Source organism: Carassius auratus, chromosome 23 (genome assembly GCF_003368295.1).
Source record: "Carassius auratus strain Wakin chromosome 23, ASM336829v1, whole genome shotgun sequence".
Classification (NCBI taxonomy): domain Eukaryota; kingdom Metazoa; phylum Chordata; class Actinopteri; order Cypriniformes; family Cyprinidae; genus Carassius; species Carassius auratus.
In genome coordinates this window covers 3,936,867-3,955,917 of record NC_039265.1, presented here as the reverse complement: position 1 = coordinate 3,955,917, position 19,051 = coordinate 3,936,867, and the positions used below count along the sequence as shown (strand labels likewise).

General features: G+C 37.8%; 1 protein-coding gene and 2 long non-coding RNA genes across 3 annotated transcripts; 1 reads left to right on the top strand and 2 right to left on the bottom strand.

The window, feature by feature from the left end:
• The first annotated feature begins 4,054 nt into the window (after positions 1-4,054).
• LOC113041024 (uncharacterized) lies at positions 4,055-12,936 on the top strand. Its single transcript, XR_003275334.1, has 2 exons — positions 4,055-4,559; positions 4,903-12,936. It is a non-coding gene; the product is annotated as an uncharacterized LOC113041024 (long non-coding RNA).
• Positions 6,686-8,012, bottom strand: LOC113041025 (uncharacterized). Its single transcript, XR_003275335.1, has 2 exons — positions 7,877-8,012; positions 6,686-7,639 (listed from the first exon to the last, which is right to left on the bottom strand). It is a non-coding gene; the product is annotated as an uncharacterized LOC113041025 (long non-coding RNA).
• Positions 12,937-15,137: 2,201 nt separating the features above from the next.
• LOC113041023 (adenosine receptor A1) lies at positions 15,138-18,391 on the bottom strand. Its single transcript, XM_026199277.1, has 2 exons — positions 17,837-18,391; positions 15,138-15,970 (listed from the first exon to the last, which is right to left on the bottom strand). Exons 1-2 carry the CDS (start codon positions 18,196-18,198, stop codon positions 15,307-15,309), a joined length of 1,026 nt encoding a protein of 341 aa, XP_026055062.1. The 5' UTR covers positions 18,199-18,391; the 3' UTR covers positions 15,138-15,306.
• Positions 18,392-19,051: the final 660 nt, after the last annotated feature.

The following is a 19,051-nucleotide window of genomic DNA, read 5'->3' as shown; positions in this document are numbered from 1 at the left end:
ACACCATTGAGCCTGTCTCAAACACATACTCAGCTATGTATTTAGCCTGCTCTTGAACAACAGGGCATTTTATTATACTTCACTTTGACAGAACAGCCAACTGAAAATCAGTGTCCTTAGCTGAACCTGCCAGGCTTGTGCGCAGTGTCACCTAGCTTAGTGCTAAGAAGACTTAACATGTCCGCACATGCTAGCTGCAATGTTTTCAAGTTGTTCTGATTACCTTGCTTTATGTGTGTTTGAATGCAGACAAAAGTAGCTTGGCTTTTTATCACGCAACTGGGATTGAGAACATTTTTGTGAAACCATTTTGTGTCATGACAGATCGCTGTAGCACCTTGTAAGTTGAAGCAGCATATAAACTGATCATCTCTTCCCCTTTACTAGCTGCATGAAATAAACTTGAATGAACATCAGAAGGTATCTTGTTTCAACCATGGAAATATGTCAATACACAATTTTTCTTTTAGGTTCAAGTCCTCCTGTACTCCTGTCTGGTTTATTTGTTGGACAAAAATGGCAGATTCTGGATTATAATTGGTCCGAACGCTTGTCAATCAAACACCCTCTGAAGGATCAAATGTTAAACGGTCACCACACAATATTCTCTCTAATATCATTTAAGTAAATAAAATAGCAAAAATATAATATTATGCTGCTAATATTTTGTCTTTTGAATTTCTGTGATTTCATGGTGCACAAAACTCATTGACCGATGTTTAGCCAATTAACCTTTATTTTATGTCATTTGGGTTGTATTCTTTTACTATAGTTTTGTTCAAGTTTTCCAGGATGGGGGAATTTGTATTTTGTAAAAAATACAACCAAGTTTGATTAGACTGGCATCAACAACAATAAATGTGTAAAACATTTTCTCCATTTAATTTTGTGGTAAGTTACACTTCATTGTTAGCTTTTAGCATTTATTATTGTCTTTCCTCCAACCAGAACAACCCTTATGAAAATGAACCATGGTTTTATTATGGTAAAAGTGTAGTAGGCCTAACCATGTTTTTTGACTTACTGATTACTATTTGAATAAAAACAGTTTTACTACAAATACTATGGCTGTTTACTATGGTTGGTGTGGCAAAACCATGGATAATTTGTGGTTATGGATTGACTATAGTATTTTTTTATTATTATTATATTTTTTTTTTTTTTTTTGTATTAAAACCATGGTTATTTTTCATAAGGGAGCACCTGGCTGCCACCATTTACATTTCAGATCACATGTTCATAGGCTATTGTAGATTCATCAAGCTGCTAGAGTATGTTTTTCTCCACCAATGATAATACACTTCCACCACACTCACTGAAAAGAGTGAAGACCACTTCACTTTCTTAAGCACTCCAACAGAGCTTTCAGCGTGGCACTTAGGAATACTTATCAGCTTCATATTTCAAAAATATGTCAGGTGGACCGGAGCAGGAGGAGGCTGGGCCTTTGATGAAGTGGGCAATGAATTTGTGGAGTACGTTTTTAAGGCAGAGCTATGTTCCATTTAGAGGATCATGTTCGAACTTCAGTATTTATGAATGAATCTAAAATAGAAAGTCATCTAAAGAGGCAAATGCATTAAGAATACACAGGAAGCAGCACTTCTTAAATATCCTCATTTGTTTATGTACGTAAACTTTAGCTTTTGGACAGCACATGATGACTCATTTCTCTACTGTATATGATGAATGGTTATGCTCTCAACTTTATATCAGTAATGCAAACTTTGCAAACAGCAAACGTAATGAATATCTAGCCTTTGCATGCAATTTATCTGTACAGAGCAAGGTGTAAAAAAAATGTCTTACAGACTGAATGAAAATGCGAACACGTTCTCATTATTAACTGACTTTTGACTACGTTTGTTTCAATAAATTCTTAATTTGATTCTTATTAATAGTTAGTAAGGTAGTTGTAAATGTTTATTTGTGGGTCAGACTAAGGGATTCAGAATATGTGTTTTATAAGTACTAATAAATAGCCAGTAATATGCATTTTGCATTATTGAGACACTGTTTTCCAAATGAATGTTGTTCAGTGCTTTGATGCAATGTATTTTGTTTAAAGCACTATATAAATAAAGGTGATTGATAGATTGATAATAAGCAATAAGTTAAGAATGGCAATTGGTCCCTAAACTGAAGTGTTACCGAAAATGCAAATTCACTCTCTGACAGTAGGTGGCATTTTTAGAAAAGCAGAAATACCCCCCTTACTCCAGTAAATAAAGCGCGAGACAACTTTCAGTTTCTGACACCTGATTGTAACAAATAAGTCAAAAAGTATTTGCATGCAGCTGTTCATCCATTGTTTATCAAGCAATACCACATACAAGAGGACACAGAAAAGAAACAGACAACAGATTCTTCCTCGGCTATTCGCCGCTTATCAAAATAGTTGTTGCTTGAGTGCCAACATGTTGTAGTTTTATGTAACAGTAATGTAAATCTTATTGACCTGGGTTCTTCGCAGTGCGATTAAAAAGATACTAGAACATTTATCTGTAATAAAATAAGGTGCATTGTTTTTTTTTGTGCCAGATGCATTGACAGCTTCTTATTCAAATTAAAATGTTTGTCACACCAATTGTTCTCACCAAACATTCATCTTACGGTGTTTCAGTGCTGAATGTGCTGTAACACCCTGCAGATGCAGTTGGTAGAAAGGTTACAATTTAAAACCTAATATTTAGCCAATTTTGAACATTTATAAATATTGCACAAATGCAAGTCATTATCTCGAAAAGCACCCGCCACACTGAAAGTAACATAAACATTCTGGGAAAAAAGGGAACTAGGTAGGTGCAACAAGAACTTGATTTAAACAAGCTCTGCATGTGGAGCCGAAACATAAATGTGACAGTCAGCTGCCCTCCATCAGTCATTTTAAACAGCGCTCTGAATTTTTATGCAATGCTAACACCTGTGAAGTGCACCCAGCCAATGTCAACAGTTCAGGTTGGAAAGTGAGATGACTCTGGAGCCAAGGACCCAAAACAAACATGCAGAAAAACAATCAGCGTACAGGCATCACAGCCCATCCCATCTGAGTGTTTCCGGGCACAGAACTCAAGAGCACAGACGCTTCTTTGAAAGCGCTTAGGCGCAGGTGGGCAGAGGGTCTTTTGAAAGGTACGCTTTACTGTAGGGGAGTAACCGGACCCGGACAGGATCCTGCTTTTAGTTGACTAGATGGCATGTGCAGGAAACGGTAGGCTGAGTGTTGCGGGAGGTGTACACCTCACACACATGAAAAGGTGCTCTGATCTGTCCCACAACAGGCACACAGGGCCTGACCTAGATTTCTCCCTGTCCTGTAAAAAGCTGCTCTGCCAAGTAAGGCAGAGTGGGAAGGGCTGAGCCGTGGTGTGTAGCTTTGCCCCATCTCTCTCTCTCTCTCTCTTTCTCTCTATTTCTTGCTCTCCCAAACATGGGCGGAGTGTAGCGTGGCCTTTTCAAACTCGCCCGGCTGGCAAGCAGACTGGCTTTTGAAAGCAAGCAATGCTGTTCTGAACTGCTGCCAAATGAGACAGCCTCTGCCGGTGCAGCTGAAACTTTTAACAGCCTCCTCTCACATCGGCAGGAAGAGACACGGGGAGCAAATTTGTAGGAGAGGGGGAAAAAAAAGAGCAAAATAAATCTTTGTAGCGTCTACAACTAAGGCACTGCATCAAGGATTTCCTTCTGCGCTTTTACGCTCCCAAACTTTGGCAAGGCGCCATTTGAAAAAAAAAAAAATGTTTAAAAGAGATGGGTTTTTTTTCTCTCTGGGAGGATTGAACGGGGAACGGATGTGCTAGGAAGTGAAGAGTTCAGCAAGTTCAGTAAATGAGAAATATGTAAATGCATTAATAACAAAGGAGCTGTGACGTCATACGCTGTGCTGCCCAGGACACTGCCAGCGAGCAAACGGGACAAACGTGGACTCTTTTGACAAGATGCTATCTTCATACAATAAAGTGTAGTCCTGTTTTACATCAGAGCTTTCTGGCACAGGAAGAAGACCCCACAACGAATGAGATGTTGCAGTCACTTCCTCTTTCATGGTAAGAACTTGAGGACCTGACAAACTTTTAGCGTTATGACTCCAATAGCCTATTTATATAGTTTTTTGCTACTTGTAACTAAATGACTGCATGCAAAGTGCAACTCGGATGATGATATCAAACACATGGTGAGTCATAAAACCAGCTGAATCAGCCAGGCAAATGAGATTAACCGAGTGATGTGTCTTTCAAGACTCTTTGAGGAAGTACCACAGTCCGCTCATGTCATGTTTCGCCGATAAAGAAATCCAAAATGCAGGCGGTGGCAGAACAGCCTCTGGATGTGTGTAATGATTAGTGAGGACTATAACTCGAAGGCTCAAACTACCTGGGACAGATGCCAAATGCTGACAAAGGCAATCATTGCATTCTCAGGGGTGAGCAAAACCAACGCTACGTCCTTTCGCGCTTGCTTTGGGAGGGTTATTTATATTCCTCGAGAAACCACCGAAAGCATTGACTAATTGCTTAAGGGGTCGGTCACATGCATGGCTAAAGGGCATGAAAAATAGCGTAAGTATTAACCTGTTCTGCTGTTCTTCACCTCTTCTACTGGGACCCGTTCAACTGATCAAGTGCTTTCATTGAATAATCAATTCAGAGCCCTTGTTTTCTAGACTGTGTACTTGGAAATACTGTAACTGGGAAATAAGGTTACAAGCTGACCTTCTTGCATTCCCGTAAAAACAAGTGTGTCACATTTTGCGTACTAGTTTGTCACTGGGGGTAGCAATAACTGTACCTTTCTGGGCACTTTGTGATTTTCTGCATTGCAAACCCTCTCGACTTGATCTCTGATTTGTTTTATGTTACTCAAACTCCCTTTCTTTCTCCACCTCCTCTCTCCCTCTCTCAGTTTCTGTCTTTCACTTCGCATCCTGTGCCAAAGTGGGCAGGGAGAAAGAGCTTGTGGTGAGGCGGGTGAAACGGAGGCCGCTGTATGTGCTCTTTCTTCAGCCACAACCCCGAGGAAGAGCATGTTTGGTGGTAGCACGTTTCTAGGTCTCTCTCCCCTAGATAGGCGTATTACGTGCGTGAGTCTTCTCTTCTCGCCGCCATGACCCTGCCTTGTGTTCTTTGACGATGAAGCCTCTAGTCTGCAGGTATTCCATTTTTTTCTCGCTTTCGTACTTTGTAATATCCCGTAGATTATTTTGTCACTTTTTAAGAAATTCTCGTAAAGAATCATCGTCGATTCTTTCACCCAGCTGCTCTGGGTCTCTTGTTCACTGTTGTCTTCCTCTTGTAAACGTGTCTGCTTCACTCCTGAATCAATGCCTCGGATTCCGCCATTTCTACCACACTGAACGACTTTCGGATTAAATAATTGTTGATGTACATTTGAGCAATGTTTTAACGCTAGAACCTATTTTAAAAAAGGCTCGAAGCTATTTAAAAAATTGTTGATATTTTCAAAAGTTATTTTCACAATGAGGTATGTGTTTCTTCAGATAGCATGCATGTTCCGTTAGTTTTGGGTCGTGTTGAGCAATTGATTTTGGGGTTTGCGTTTGTTTAGGAATTTGAATGATTTAAACAACATGTAAATAGTGTTTGGCTGCTACCTTAATGTTTCTGGAGGGAAATTAACACAGTGATGTGTTTGAATATGATGCTAGTGTTTAAAGGATGGCCTATAAATTCCCCTGAAGTCAAAAATATATTGCACATCCCACACATTGTCTTCTGTTGAATAGATTACGGTTTTGTATTATATATTTCTGTAAAAAGAAAGTGCCGGAGAGGAAACAGCTGTGGCAGAAATATTACATTTAACAAAACTTAGACTTAGTTCATCTTACATATACAGTATGAAAGCATAGTTTGACATTGGTAGATATGATCAAAAGTCTTATTTTTATATTCATCAGGTAATCTTTCGCAATGTAGGCTTGTCTTGTTTTTATTCAAATGCTTTTCTTGTTTGTTTCTGTTGCGTTTGTATTGGTAAGTACCTGAATGCCAAAGGACACGGAATATAACTAGTTCGGGAAAAAATAATAATAAAATGGAACAGATTAGGATCTAATTAAATACAATTCTTTACTTAATATCATTTGTATCGCAGATAGGCAGAAGTAACTGAATAAAATCCTTATCAGATATTATCGACAGAATGCATCAAACAGGCGTTTTTAATTTAAGGTTTATTTAAAGTAAAATGATGAAAGACAAAATTGTATTTATTGATCGTAATGTAACAGGGTGGTGAAAATCCATCAAACCAACTATTATGTCAATATGTTTTTCCTTTTTGTCGAATTCATAGTAAATTCCTTTAAAACGGGATGAGCAATCAATGAGATCTTATTCTTTATAAAAGAAAAGGCGACATCCTTTTATTATTATTATGAGGTGTTCTAACTGGGATGAAATAGCACCAATTCACCACTGAAATTAAAACTGCATCGATGAATTTGATTCAAATCTTTGTAAAAAAGAGGCACTCTCAAGATGGCGTCGACATGCCACGTGTTTGTGTACTACTGTACTAAGTGTATATTACTTAAGGGATTTTTTTAGGGACTTTTAATACAGTCAGTCATTTTAATCACATCTTTATTTCACAGCATATCGGCTCTCCACATGCAATCATTTATGGGAAAGCAAGACAGAGAAAAATGATGCTGTTAGGCTAGTTTGATGATTTGGCTATAGAGCAAGGATTTTTCTTGGGTAATGTCTTTTTTGTGCTTTATTACTCGTCAGCAGAAGGAAAGAGGGCAGCTAATCTGCTGCTTGTTAAAGATGAACAGAGATACCCTCCAAAGAGGCACAAAATCTTTGCATATACGTTTATTTTGTTCAGAGACAGAGAGATAGGAACAGGAAAAAAGTGGAGCGAGGGAGGGAGGAAAGGAGAGCATTTCCTCCACCCTCTGTTCTCCTCAGATGAACTTATCATGTAGCGTCATATTTTCTCTCTCTCCCTCTCTTTTTTTTCCTCTTTCCCATACAGTCCCGCTCCCTCCAACATTTACTGTAGCTGACAATCAGATGCACTCTGGGCTCCGACCCCACATTAGCAAACAGGAAGTTTGAAAACAGAGGTTAACCCTAAAAATACTTAGATTTCACTGCACACAAAATAAAATCTACAACTTCTTGCTGCAAAAGACCGAATAGAACACCAGTTTTTGAAGTATTTGGACTTCAAACTGAAAGTTTTATTTGGATGAAGTGTTTAGAACGAGAGCAGAAAATCCACTGCAGGTGAGAAAACACGCAGCATATGCTCGGAGCCTATTAGTTACATGGCCCCAGACGGGGGCAGGGATCTAAGTCTAATCTGCAAGGTCTTTGTATAAACAAGGCAAGGCAGAATCCTTATCGTCGAGTTTCGATGAGTAACAGCAGGCTCTCCAGAGACCGCGTGACAGAGTCAACCAAGGTCAAGCCAAGCCCAACTTCCTGTTTTTTGGGGGCCGCTATTTATGCTTTAAGGGCGTTTCTCTCTGGTGTAGGTTGATGACAGGAGATCATAAGCAGAATGATTAATGCCATTTTAAAAGAGTTACAGCTTTCTGTGGCTCAACTCTTTTATGCAGTGGTGTGGAGGGAATAACTGAAGAGTAATGTCACAGGTACTGTTACTGGAACAGGAAGAAAAGTGTTGTTAAATGAAGTTCAGGGAAACTGTACAATGATTCATACGAATGAAAAATATGTTTAATGTTAATAAATCTTGTGCAGCAGTTGATGTGGTGGTAATATGCTAGAACCCGCCAATGGTAAGAATGCTGATCTACAGCTGTACAAACAAAAGATTACAGATGAGATAGCGACAGTTATTAATAGTAAAAAACAAAACATCTATTGTTTGTTCATACCTTATCTCACATTTTCCTGGTTCATGAGACATGATTTTCGGTTATATGGATGCCAAAGGGATTTTCAACGGGGAAGCTCCCCTCCTACGTTAAATGATCACTTCACAAAGGCATTGTCCCAAGTTCCGTATTCTTACATTTTTTTAAATAAATTGTGGCCTCTTACTCTTCCTCTGCCCACATCCCCCACCCTTCAATGCTCTACCCACCACCCTCGTCTCCGTTCATTGAAATTCAGCCTGGCATACAGGCACTGCCCCTTTCTTGGCACCACTCGGCGACAGAAAGGAGAGGAGAAAATTACAATGAAAACAAGAATATGTACCAATTTCTCAATCGCTGAGCTTGTGCCAAAAAGTAAACCAGTTTCGGTGGATATGATTCGAGCTTATCGATAGCCATTTTTGGTGTACGATTTCAGCAAATATCGTAATCACATATGGTCTTGGCAACCATAGTGCAGTGGGAGGCGTTCAGCGGGCTAATTGATTTGCATGTTTACCTTCTGCGATTGGATGGTTACAAGGGCTAACGGCTGTATCCTTTGATCACTAGGTAAGATAGAAGGCCTTTTGTTGATCTGATTGAATTTGTTTACCTCTTTTTTGATTTGTAAAACCCTCAGACAGGGAAATAAGACGATCCTTTGTGGCTATAAAGTGCTTGGTTATATGAATATGCCAAGAGGTGGTATTGCATAGGTGATGCATAAACAAATGCAGGCAATTAAAAATGGCAGCCATTTATTGAGGGCTTTAGCTGTTTCTGAGATGATGAATATGTTTTTAAGGTTAAATGTCCATTTAATAGCAGGCTTTGTCATGTATATCACATGGTGCAAAGATTATTTTAACCTTTGCAGTGTTTTTCGTGTTAGAGACACAGGCTCTGTTCCAAAACTTAGTGAGCTGCCTATGTAGGGAGAGTTTTAAGTCATCATAGGCGCACTTCTGATGTGAAGGCTGTTCCAAAAGGTAAGATATTTCACTATTCTTAACATTGTATTGCATGGCAAGAGTCCTTCAATGAGGAGCCAATCCCAGAATGCATTTCAAGTTTAACGATTGTCAATGTCAATAAATATCCATATAAAATCTTATTTAAAAAAGTATTTTACTCAGTATTGTAGTGTGTATTTTAAAATGTCGTAGTCTTAGCATAGCCACGTGCTAACACCAGACTCGAGTTTTTGTCTTCCACAATTATCCAAATCAGTCACTTATAATACTGACTATGCAGTAGATCGCAAAGGCTGTTCACTAGGTTTTGAAAAAGACCATTTAGTCTGCAGAGGGCAACCATTCCCTCTTTTAATTCAGATTAAGATGCTTAATACATAATACAGTACAAAGTCTTTGTCAAAAATACATGCTGTGACAGTTATTGACTTATTTTGTTATTAATCTGGCTCCCATGTTTAGGCTATAAACTAAAGCTGATTTAAACATGTTGAGTTATTAACATAAGGAAACTAATGCCTGCAGTGCTATAATGTATTACATGCAGATTTGCGAGTGCTAAGTTATGTTAATGCTATGACTTTGTGTTGCAAGCCTGCATGCATTCAGTTTAAGAGGCTTCCTTTTTATATTTAAAGAATACAGAAACATTATATCATTCTAAAACAAATTAATAACCTAGTTTGAATTCCATTTTTAAATATAGCCTAGTTTTTAAAAGGCTTTGTCAACATTAAACGAAGACAAGATTTTTGGTATATCATTTAAGTAAATGTGTTTTTTTTATTTATTACATATGTCATCTACTTAAGTGTAAAATTTTGCAAGCATTTAAAGTCACATTTCAATCACTTAATGTGAATCCCCTTACAATACTGTACTGTTAGGGTGTGGTGATAATCATATTCATTGTTTTTGTCGTGAGCATTTAGCCCTCAACATTCTCTTAGAGGATTCACTTAGTCCTTTAGTGCCATGTAGAAAAAATAAGTGTAATACTTCACTTTTGTGGGCTCATTAATGCAAACTATTTCCTGAAGTCAATGAGTAAAGTGTAATACAGGCATCAAAAGACTATTTAAATATTGTTGCAGTTCTATTTTATGGTATCTTATGATTCCATTTTCAATTCCACCCACACTGTCTACACTGAAAGCAACAGATAATCTCTAAATTCTCTCTTAAATACCCATAATACTGGTAAAAATCAGGGCATTTGTGTCTAATTTGCATTAGCATTAGTGTTACATATTTTTAAAACACGATTAAAGAAGTCATTTACATATGAAAAAATCTAAGCTGCACTAAAATGGACCTAAATACCTGGCAAAGCACCAAAAAGCACTGGTTAGTCCCCATCAACACGATTACTGCATTTAGGGGAACAGAAGGGCAGACTAGTTCCCCATGTAATCTAAAAATGATCCAAATGCCACATCTGTCAGACCATATTAACATATTTTCCTCTTTCACGGGTGAAGCATCAAATGTCGTCCTCGAATAAAGAAGCAGCTCTAGAATAGCCAGTACATCTAACATGTTAAATAACTACATTTTTTTTGATTGCATCACAATTGCATGTCAGAACTAATGGAGTTGGTATAAAGTGCACAACCTGATGAATTACACACACGCACTGATAAGAGATAGTTAAGCGTGTTTTGTTGCACAGCTTCTGAGCTGACCTTTACAGAAAAGTTAGCAAATCCGAGCTAGCACAGCAAAGTCATGTCACGCCATCTCTCACCTTCTGTCTCCTCCTTTGTGATCCCGCAGACTGCGTCTCGTGCCAAAACTTTTCAATCAATGTGGCCCCAAATGGGCCAGAAAGAGCATGTGTATGCTAATTAGCTAAGAGGACTTTTGTATGTTAACAAATTGCTGAAAGACAATGTCTGGAAGAGATCTATTTATGCAAAGCAGACATGCTCCACCTCTCAACACCACACAATAACTGCTTTTATTGCCGTTTTGCAAATGTTTTGCGTATCTCCTTTTGGAAGTTTATGTTGGGTGTTCAAGAATGAGTACAGAGAGGCTACTTGGGTTGTAAAGCTATAACATTCACAAAATAAGAAAATGGTTTAGCAGGATGATAATATGTTCAGAGTGCTGATGTTCAGGGATGTTTAGGTTCATCACGTATGCTAGCATGCTAACGGGCGTCCAGAAGCAGATGACTTTCACAGCATATCTGTTCATTTTGTTGTGTGTGAAAGAACGCTATTGACTCGAGGATGAATCTTGGCTTTCTTGTGGTTGTACTGATGCCAGGCGTCCTTCAGTGCGTCGAGAGGGAGACCCTTGCTTGTGCAAACCGCCTCTGAGAACAGTGAATGGGTTTTTCAGGCACACCTCGCAGAGGTTGCAAGGAATGCACAGCACTCGCACCCTAAAATGGCCGAAATGACGCCATTTTGTTTTCCCTCTATTTTGCTGTACGGAATAGCAGAATCAGCTTTGTTAAGGCTACAGGAGACAGCTGGGGAAGCCATGTTTTACAACGTCTGTTTACCTCAAAAGCGAAGCTTACGCAATGTTGTCTTGTTGGAATGAGCTCTGTTTTTTTTTTGGCAAAACGGGCGCCAATTCCTGGCGAAGGATCAAGACTTTTTTTTTTTTTTTTTCATCATGATCCAATGCCAGCCTCGCTAGAATGAGTGAGTAATTTCCTTGGCTTTCAAAATTAGCGCTTCCCTCTTAGCCTGCATCCTGGTTCAACTCCTCACAGTTCCCCAGCCTTTTTTCGCGTTTGATCGTTTTTTCCGACTCAAATAAGCGCCGCTGACTCGAGTCTGGAGAACACACATGCCAAGCTTTCATCTACTGTTATTTTTCTCCAACTGCATAGAAATCAGCAGCTCTGTGATCTATGACAGAGCCCTTCTGATGGTGTGACTGTTTGACTGAAGTCAGACCGTTGGTGTCTTAACATACAGCGGCGACAGTTGCACACCTTGATTTAGAGAATAAAACATTAAACCATGCACAATCACAAAAAAAGCTTTTCTTATAACTAACTTCACTTGAAATAACCTTTAACCAGCTAGTGTCATGGTGGCTTTAGTGGATGTGTGAATTCGGTTCTCCTCAATTTCTGTAATGGTGTCCAGTAAGCAATGATTTCAGACACTAAATGTGTCATTTACAGTACAATTAAATGAATATGAATTATAACCATTTAAATTAAATGCAATTAATGCGCTTTTTCCCCTCACTTTGATAGGACTTAACTACATCTTTATATGTATTTTCATATTGCTCAAACTGTTCTGTGGAGTCCAGCAACAACAACGTTTGACTGTACAGTTGTGCTAACCAGCGTCTCTCTCTCCGCAGGAATCCAGCGGTCTGCTTCCTGACTGGTGGACATCTGCTCTGCTGTCCTTGGGGCTGAGGTAGTAGATTGAATAGTTGTGGAGCCCTGCGCTCTCTCTCTGAGATAACTATACAATCTACTGTCTTTCCTAAGGTGACAGCCAAATCATCCACAAACACGTGTCTGTATTCATCCAATGAGTCGCAAAGGATATTCGCTCAAGTTACAGAAATAAAACGGGTTTGGACTGACGTGTCATGTTGGCTTCATTCATACTCCAGCGTGTCAGGCGATGGGATTGGTGTCCTGACAGGGTGAGGTAGTAGGTTGTATAGTTTGGTGGGAGGGATCAAACCCTGTTCAGGTGATAACTATACAGTCTATTGCCTTCCTTGTTGTGCCAACTATCTGCCAGCTAGTGGAAAATCCCTGGAGTTTAAATATTACTTAAACTTTACAGCCAGCTTCACGCCACATTAACTATGTATGTGAACACAGTGTGTAAACAGTGTGCTTATTTCAGCATCCATGTATACACACTGCCTGCAAAAGCAGAAACAATTACACAGTAGTCACCACAAGATATGTTGAAAATACCCTATATAAACCTATTTGTAGACTTTTATTAAGCAGCAAAATAAACATGTTCTATTCAGTAAATCTGACTGAATCAAGATACTGTAAGTTTATCTGCACTTAATGCTTTTCGGTTCTGTTCTGTGTAGATTAATACATATTTAGATATGTACAGTAAAAGCTTGTGTAAATTACATTAAGTACTTTTTTTTTAAGTGAATTTCAGCAAAGATGCATTTAAACGTCAACAAGACTTGTATAGTGTTACAAATGATTTCTATTACACAAATGCTGTTCTGTATCTTTTTCTACTAAATCCTGAATCATGCAGAAACTATTTTCTGTCAGAAATTGCTAGTAAATTTCATATTCAAATTAATATTTTTATTTTGATAATTGATAATAAGAATTGGTAATAATCAGAAATGTTTCTTGAGCAGCAAATGAGCATATTACACTGATTTCTGAAGGATTGCGTGACACTGAAGACTGGAGTGATGATGCTGACAATTCATCTGATTCAAATTTATATATATATATATATATATATATATATATATATATATATATATATATATATATATATATATATATATATATATTAACTGCTTTAGAATAAAAATTCATCCTAAGAGACTTCTTATAAATTCAAAAAGTATTAATAAAAAACAAAAAATCCAACTAACCTCATGTTTGAACAGTAATTTAATGTCGATCAAGTTTGTAATTGCGTTGCGAGTGTGAAAGCACAGTGAGACTCTTACAGCTTTGTGTGTGTGTGTGTGTTTTGTGAAACAGGCCTAACACTTTACCTAACAAGCCTGAACAACATCCATGCCTCTCTTTCCAGCTTAACATGCAGATCTAGTATAACATATGAGGAGAAAAACCAGATTAAAAGAGATTTATGGAGCTCGGATTTATGGCTTAATCAACATTTTGACTTTTCTGTTGGCTTGTGATCAAACAGGATTTTCACACATCATAACAGGAAATTCAGCTTCAATCAGACAATGCATGTGGCCTTGTTCAGAGAATCAAACATACATAAAGAACTGCACATTATGCCTAAAATGATTTTGTTCTATGAATAAAATAGTTTTATTCAACAATATTTTGCCTTTGTGATTTTATTTACATTTTCAAGATGATTTTGAGCAGTTTATACAAAAGAGTTATCTTGTAAAAAAAAAAAAAATATTCTGCTGTTTGTATTCCTCTGATGTGCAACCTTTTTAAAATATAAATCAAACACATTGCACAAACAGATAGTATTGTGTAGGCATGAAGTTAAAGGATCAGAGCTGTAGAACCATTCAAGTGCTGATTTTATGAGTGAAAATGATATCTACCAATAAAGTATGAACTTATGAGAGTATACTTTGATATGTACAGTAAGCCTTTCAAAGTGCATAGCTGAGTGCATGTCTAAAACAAAGTATGACTAGCTATAGTCTGGAAACAAACTGAAAAAAGAGACATACCACTCATTATAACTATATATTGTGCAACAGTCACTTTTCACTACGTCACTTTTCACAATGGCATGTCAGTATTTTGAAGTTAATTCAAGCAAAACTCTTCAGTCCACACCTTCTAATAAGGTTAGTCACACTGTATACTATATTTGATAACCTGTCCTCATATCCAATTTCTACAAAGTTGGTTGCTAACAAATGTAACCGTGCACAAATATTCACCTGTGAAAGAAACTTGTCAAGTGGGACTTTGGTCTAAAGCCCTGCGTGTCACAGCGTTTATCTGAACTCATGAACCACGTCAACAAAATGATCCAGTGACTCACAGTGATCCAGTGTCACATTTGATACACAACTTCCAAGACCTCGAAATTATCAACATGATCCAACTCTGCTGAAAAACGTGTTAAACACAACATACCATACGCCTGCCTCCGTCATCTTACTGATGTTTAAAAAGGCTTTTTGTAGTATCACTGCACGACAAGCATCAGCCTTCATCTTTGTGCTTCATATGTATTTCTCCTGTAAAATCTGTAACCATTTTTAGAAAGTGAACAAATGATTACCGTTTATGGTGTTAGTCATATTTCAAGTTTAATACTTATTGGACTGAAGCGACTATTTGTTTTGTTTTTTCATGTTCTTATCATCTTAAACTGTATCAATTATGATCCGTCAGGCTTTTGAGGAATGTTTATTGTTCATCTCTCAATCATCATTGCATTGCATGTTTTGCATTCCACATTAAAAACGATATTATTGGCAGATGTAAGGCAATCTGAATTTTACCTTAATTCTGGCCATATAAATATCAGCAACTGCATTAAATTAAAGACTGCATTAAATACTTATTTTTTTTTCACATATTATGATTTCATATTATTAGGCTGAAGCATGCCTGCTCTTTCTCTGTTAGCAGTTTCCAGAGTTATAGTAAATGCTTGTGGCGCCCTCTAGTGGTCATGCAGCTTCACAGCTTCTGAAGACTGATGCTTTTCGGTGATATTGTAGCAAATCTCCAATAAACTCTCACTCAAAGATCTACTCAGAATAGTATCATACAGTGCAATCATGATTGTAGTCTATCTGCCCAAGTTATGTGCCAGTGTTGGAGGGAAATGTCATTTGATGACCAGTATTCGGTTCTCCAGGCTGGGATCTCCATGAGGAGCTTGAGAAGTCTCGTTTTCCTCTCCAGCACAGTACATAGCGTCTCCAGATCTCCAGGTAAGCATGCCTGATCTTTGTGATGCGGAGGGCGTAGACCACAGGGTTCACCGCTGAGTTGGCGTGAGAGAGGAGTATCCCTACATAGAAAGCGGTCTGGGGGACGCCTTGAGGACCCGTTGAGAGCAATACACAGTTCATGAGATGCAGAGGCATCCAACATGCTGCAAACAGCAGGAGAACCAGAGCCAGAGAACGTGCCAGCCTCTTCTCCTTGATTAGAAAAGCCCGTAGTTTAGTCTGGTCTTCCCTCCGGAGGCGTTTGCGCAGACTGTAGAAGACCAGAGCATAAAGAAGAGTCATGGCTGCTAAAGGGAGTAGGATGCAGCCCAGGTAGTTGAAGTAGACCATATAGGGCAGAGAGATGACTGCTAAGAAGGTGCAGTTGATATGAGAAGAGTTAAGGAGCAGGGAGGACTGGGAATCGCCATTATGCCAACCAAAGAGAGGGGTGAAACCCAGCAGACAAGATATCAACCAACACAGGACCACTGCCGTCCAGGAGCGCTGCTCAGAGGCGATCTCCTTATACCTGCAGTCACAGAGAGTGTCAACCGCTAATTACATTTACAGCTGGACACACACTTAAGCTTAAACATTTCCTTTGTGAAAAAGAAGTAAAAGAGCACTTAATATGAACATAATATACTTAAGTGTGAACTGAATATAATGTTTTCAGCCACATAAATGTATTTTAAATGCAGTTAGCTGAACGTTAGAGTGCTGGTTTGACCCACTTAATTAGGACTTAAGTACATCTTTAGATGTCATAATTAATTCTATTGTCTTTTATATACTGTTATAAATACACATTTATGATTAATTAAAATATACTTTGATGCATTCCTATTGTTATGTATTTAAATATATTCATAATTCCACATTTGTCTTGAATTTAGCAGATTTAAAATAGTTTAACTTGTAATATAATATCTCTAACACATTGCATTAGAATCATACTTTACGTTTGTTTAAGTACATTAGTCAACATTAAAATAAGTGTACTAGTTTAAAATAGAATGTAGTATGTAGAAACTTTCATCTTCTGTAAAGCTGTTTTGTGTATTGTGAAAAGTGCTATACAAACTGAATTGAAGTCAATTAAAGCATGAAAAAAGACACATAACTTAAAAAACAACAACGTGTACTTAAGTGTGTTAAGAAACAGAGAAACACTGCATTTCACAAAAGCAATCCTAAATTGATCATAGCACCATTTTATTTTATTATTATTATTATTTTTGTTCATATAATGTATTGATTCTGAAACTTTCGACCTAAATATTAACTTCACGTTTCCCTAAGATAAAAAGTTAATATTTCAATAATTTAACACCATTTGAATATTCTCTGATATCTGTTATTGGCCATAAATTGTATTTATATTTTTAATGACAATAATGTGTTTCTCGTTGAGCTCTGGATGTGGGAAAGGCATCTTTCACATGTCAGTAGGGAATACAGTCAACAAGTGGCATATTGTTTAGATAAATGCAGTAAGTGTGAGAACACAATATAAGGAGCCTAAAATAAAAACAGGACATGAACTCCAAAAGACCACTGACATAGAAACTGACAAATTAAAACTGTACTATTAAAAAGACTCATATGACCCCCTTTAATATATGTGACCCTGGAGCACAAAACCAGTCATTAATAGCATGACTATATTTGTAGCAATAGCCAACAATACATTGTATGGGTCAAAATAATACATTTTTATTTTATGTCAAAAATCATTATATTAAGTAAAGATGATGTTACATGAAGACATTTTGTAAATTTCCTATCGTTTATGCATCAAAACTTCATTTCTGATTAGTAATATGCATTGCTATGGACTTCATTTGGACAGCTTTAAAGGCAATTTTCTCAATATTTTTCTCAATATTTTGAACCCTCAGATTCCAGATTTTCAAATATTTGTATCTCGGCCTAATAGTGTCCTATCCTGACAAACCATACATCAATGGAAAGCTTATTTATCCGGCTTTCGGATGATATATACATTTCAATTTCAATTGTTTTATGGTCCAAGGTCACATACTGAAATCCAAGTTGTGATCTGGATAATCTTTTGGTTTTCTGAGTCTTAATGTTATGGCTTTCTGTTATATATCATCAGCTGAAACAATTTTCACTCAAAAATTGCATGTGTATTTTGTTATTGATTACTAGTAAATGACTCAAAAGTCTTTGAAATATATAATAATATTCATGGTCACATCTGTAGCCTATTTAATTAAATAAGTTAAAAATGGAAATTGTAAAACTAAGTAAGAAGAAGTGGCAATCAACACATCGAATTATTAAAAAAAAAAAAAAAGGTAAAGTGTTTTCTGAATTTTTTTATTTTTTATTTACATCTTTATTTATTTTTTTGCCAAAAGCTCTTTACCTGAGAGGTATTGAGACCCGTAGGTATCGGTCCACAGCAATAGCCAGGAGAGACAGCACAGACGCTTGGGTCAACACCAGCACCACACAGCTGACCGCCAGACAGGCCTGGAACGGGATCTCCACCCACCCATCCACCAGCACAGCCAGGGGCACTGCCACCGCCCCCACCAGGAAATCAGCCACAGCCAGAGACACCACGAAACAGAAGGTAGGCTGACGGAAGGTCCGCCTCAAACACACTGCCCAAACCACCAGCACGTTCCCCAGGCAGCATGCCACGGCGATGAGCAGCTCCAGAGAGGTGTAGATCAGCCAGGCCATGAGGAGAAACCAATATGAGCAAACAGAACACAGTCTCATTCGAGAATGAAGAAGCCTGTGACCATCTGGTCTGCACTCCTCCACACACACACACACACACACACACACCCCTGATCTTCAGTATGCATCTCTGGGGGTCTCATGTCCACTCATACGTCTTCTGAATAGACAATATTATTCACAGTCACATCTGTATCTCATCAACTAATTCCATTTGCAGGCGGACAGAATAATGATGTGAAATTTCAAGTCCCAATCAAAATGATGGAAAGCTTGCTGCAAATATTAGTTCTAGCGCATGTACAACCTTACAGGTGCTTGAACATCATCTTCAGCTGCTACAATATTAGAATACTGCCAAAGTCTACTGTGCCTACTTTTTTATATATACATTTTTTGTAATATATATACAAACCCGATTCCAAAAACGTTGGGACACTATCTTTTGATAGAGTAAAAAAGTAATGGAATATTTATTATTTGTGAGTAAAAAAATGAATGGAATTTTTTACAAATCTCATAAACATATTTTATTCACAATAGATTATAGATAACATATCAAATGTTGAAAGTGAGACATTTTGGATTTCATGAGAGCTACAAATTCCAAAAAAGTTGGGACAGGTAGCAATAAGAGGCTGGAAAAGTTAGATGTACATATAAGGAACAGCTGGAGGACCAATTTGCAACTTATTAGGTCAACTGGCAACATGATTGGGTATAAAAAGAGCCTCTCAGAGTGGCAGCAGGGGCGGACTGGCCATCTGGAGCACTGCAACTTTTTTCCCTTTTAAATGACGAAAATCATAATATCACATCTCTGTTTTTACGCAAATGGATGAGTGAGTCGATCGCAAGGGTGCGGCAGACAAGGAGTGTGTTTTGTTTGCAT

Excerpts from the sequence above, each read along its gene's own strand:
- LOC113041023 (XM_026199277.1), bottom strand. The coding sequence starts at position 18,198 with ATGAGACTGTGTTCTGTTTGCTCATATTGGTTTCTCCTCATGGCCTGG. Across the intron at positions 15,971-17,836 it reads CGGGTCTCAATACCTCTCAG|GTATAAGGAGATCGCCTCTG; the intron begins GTAAAGAGCTTT and ends CTGTGACTGCAG.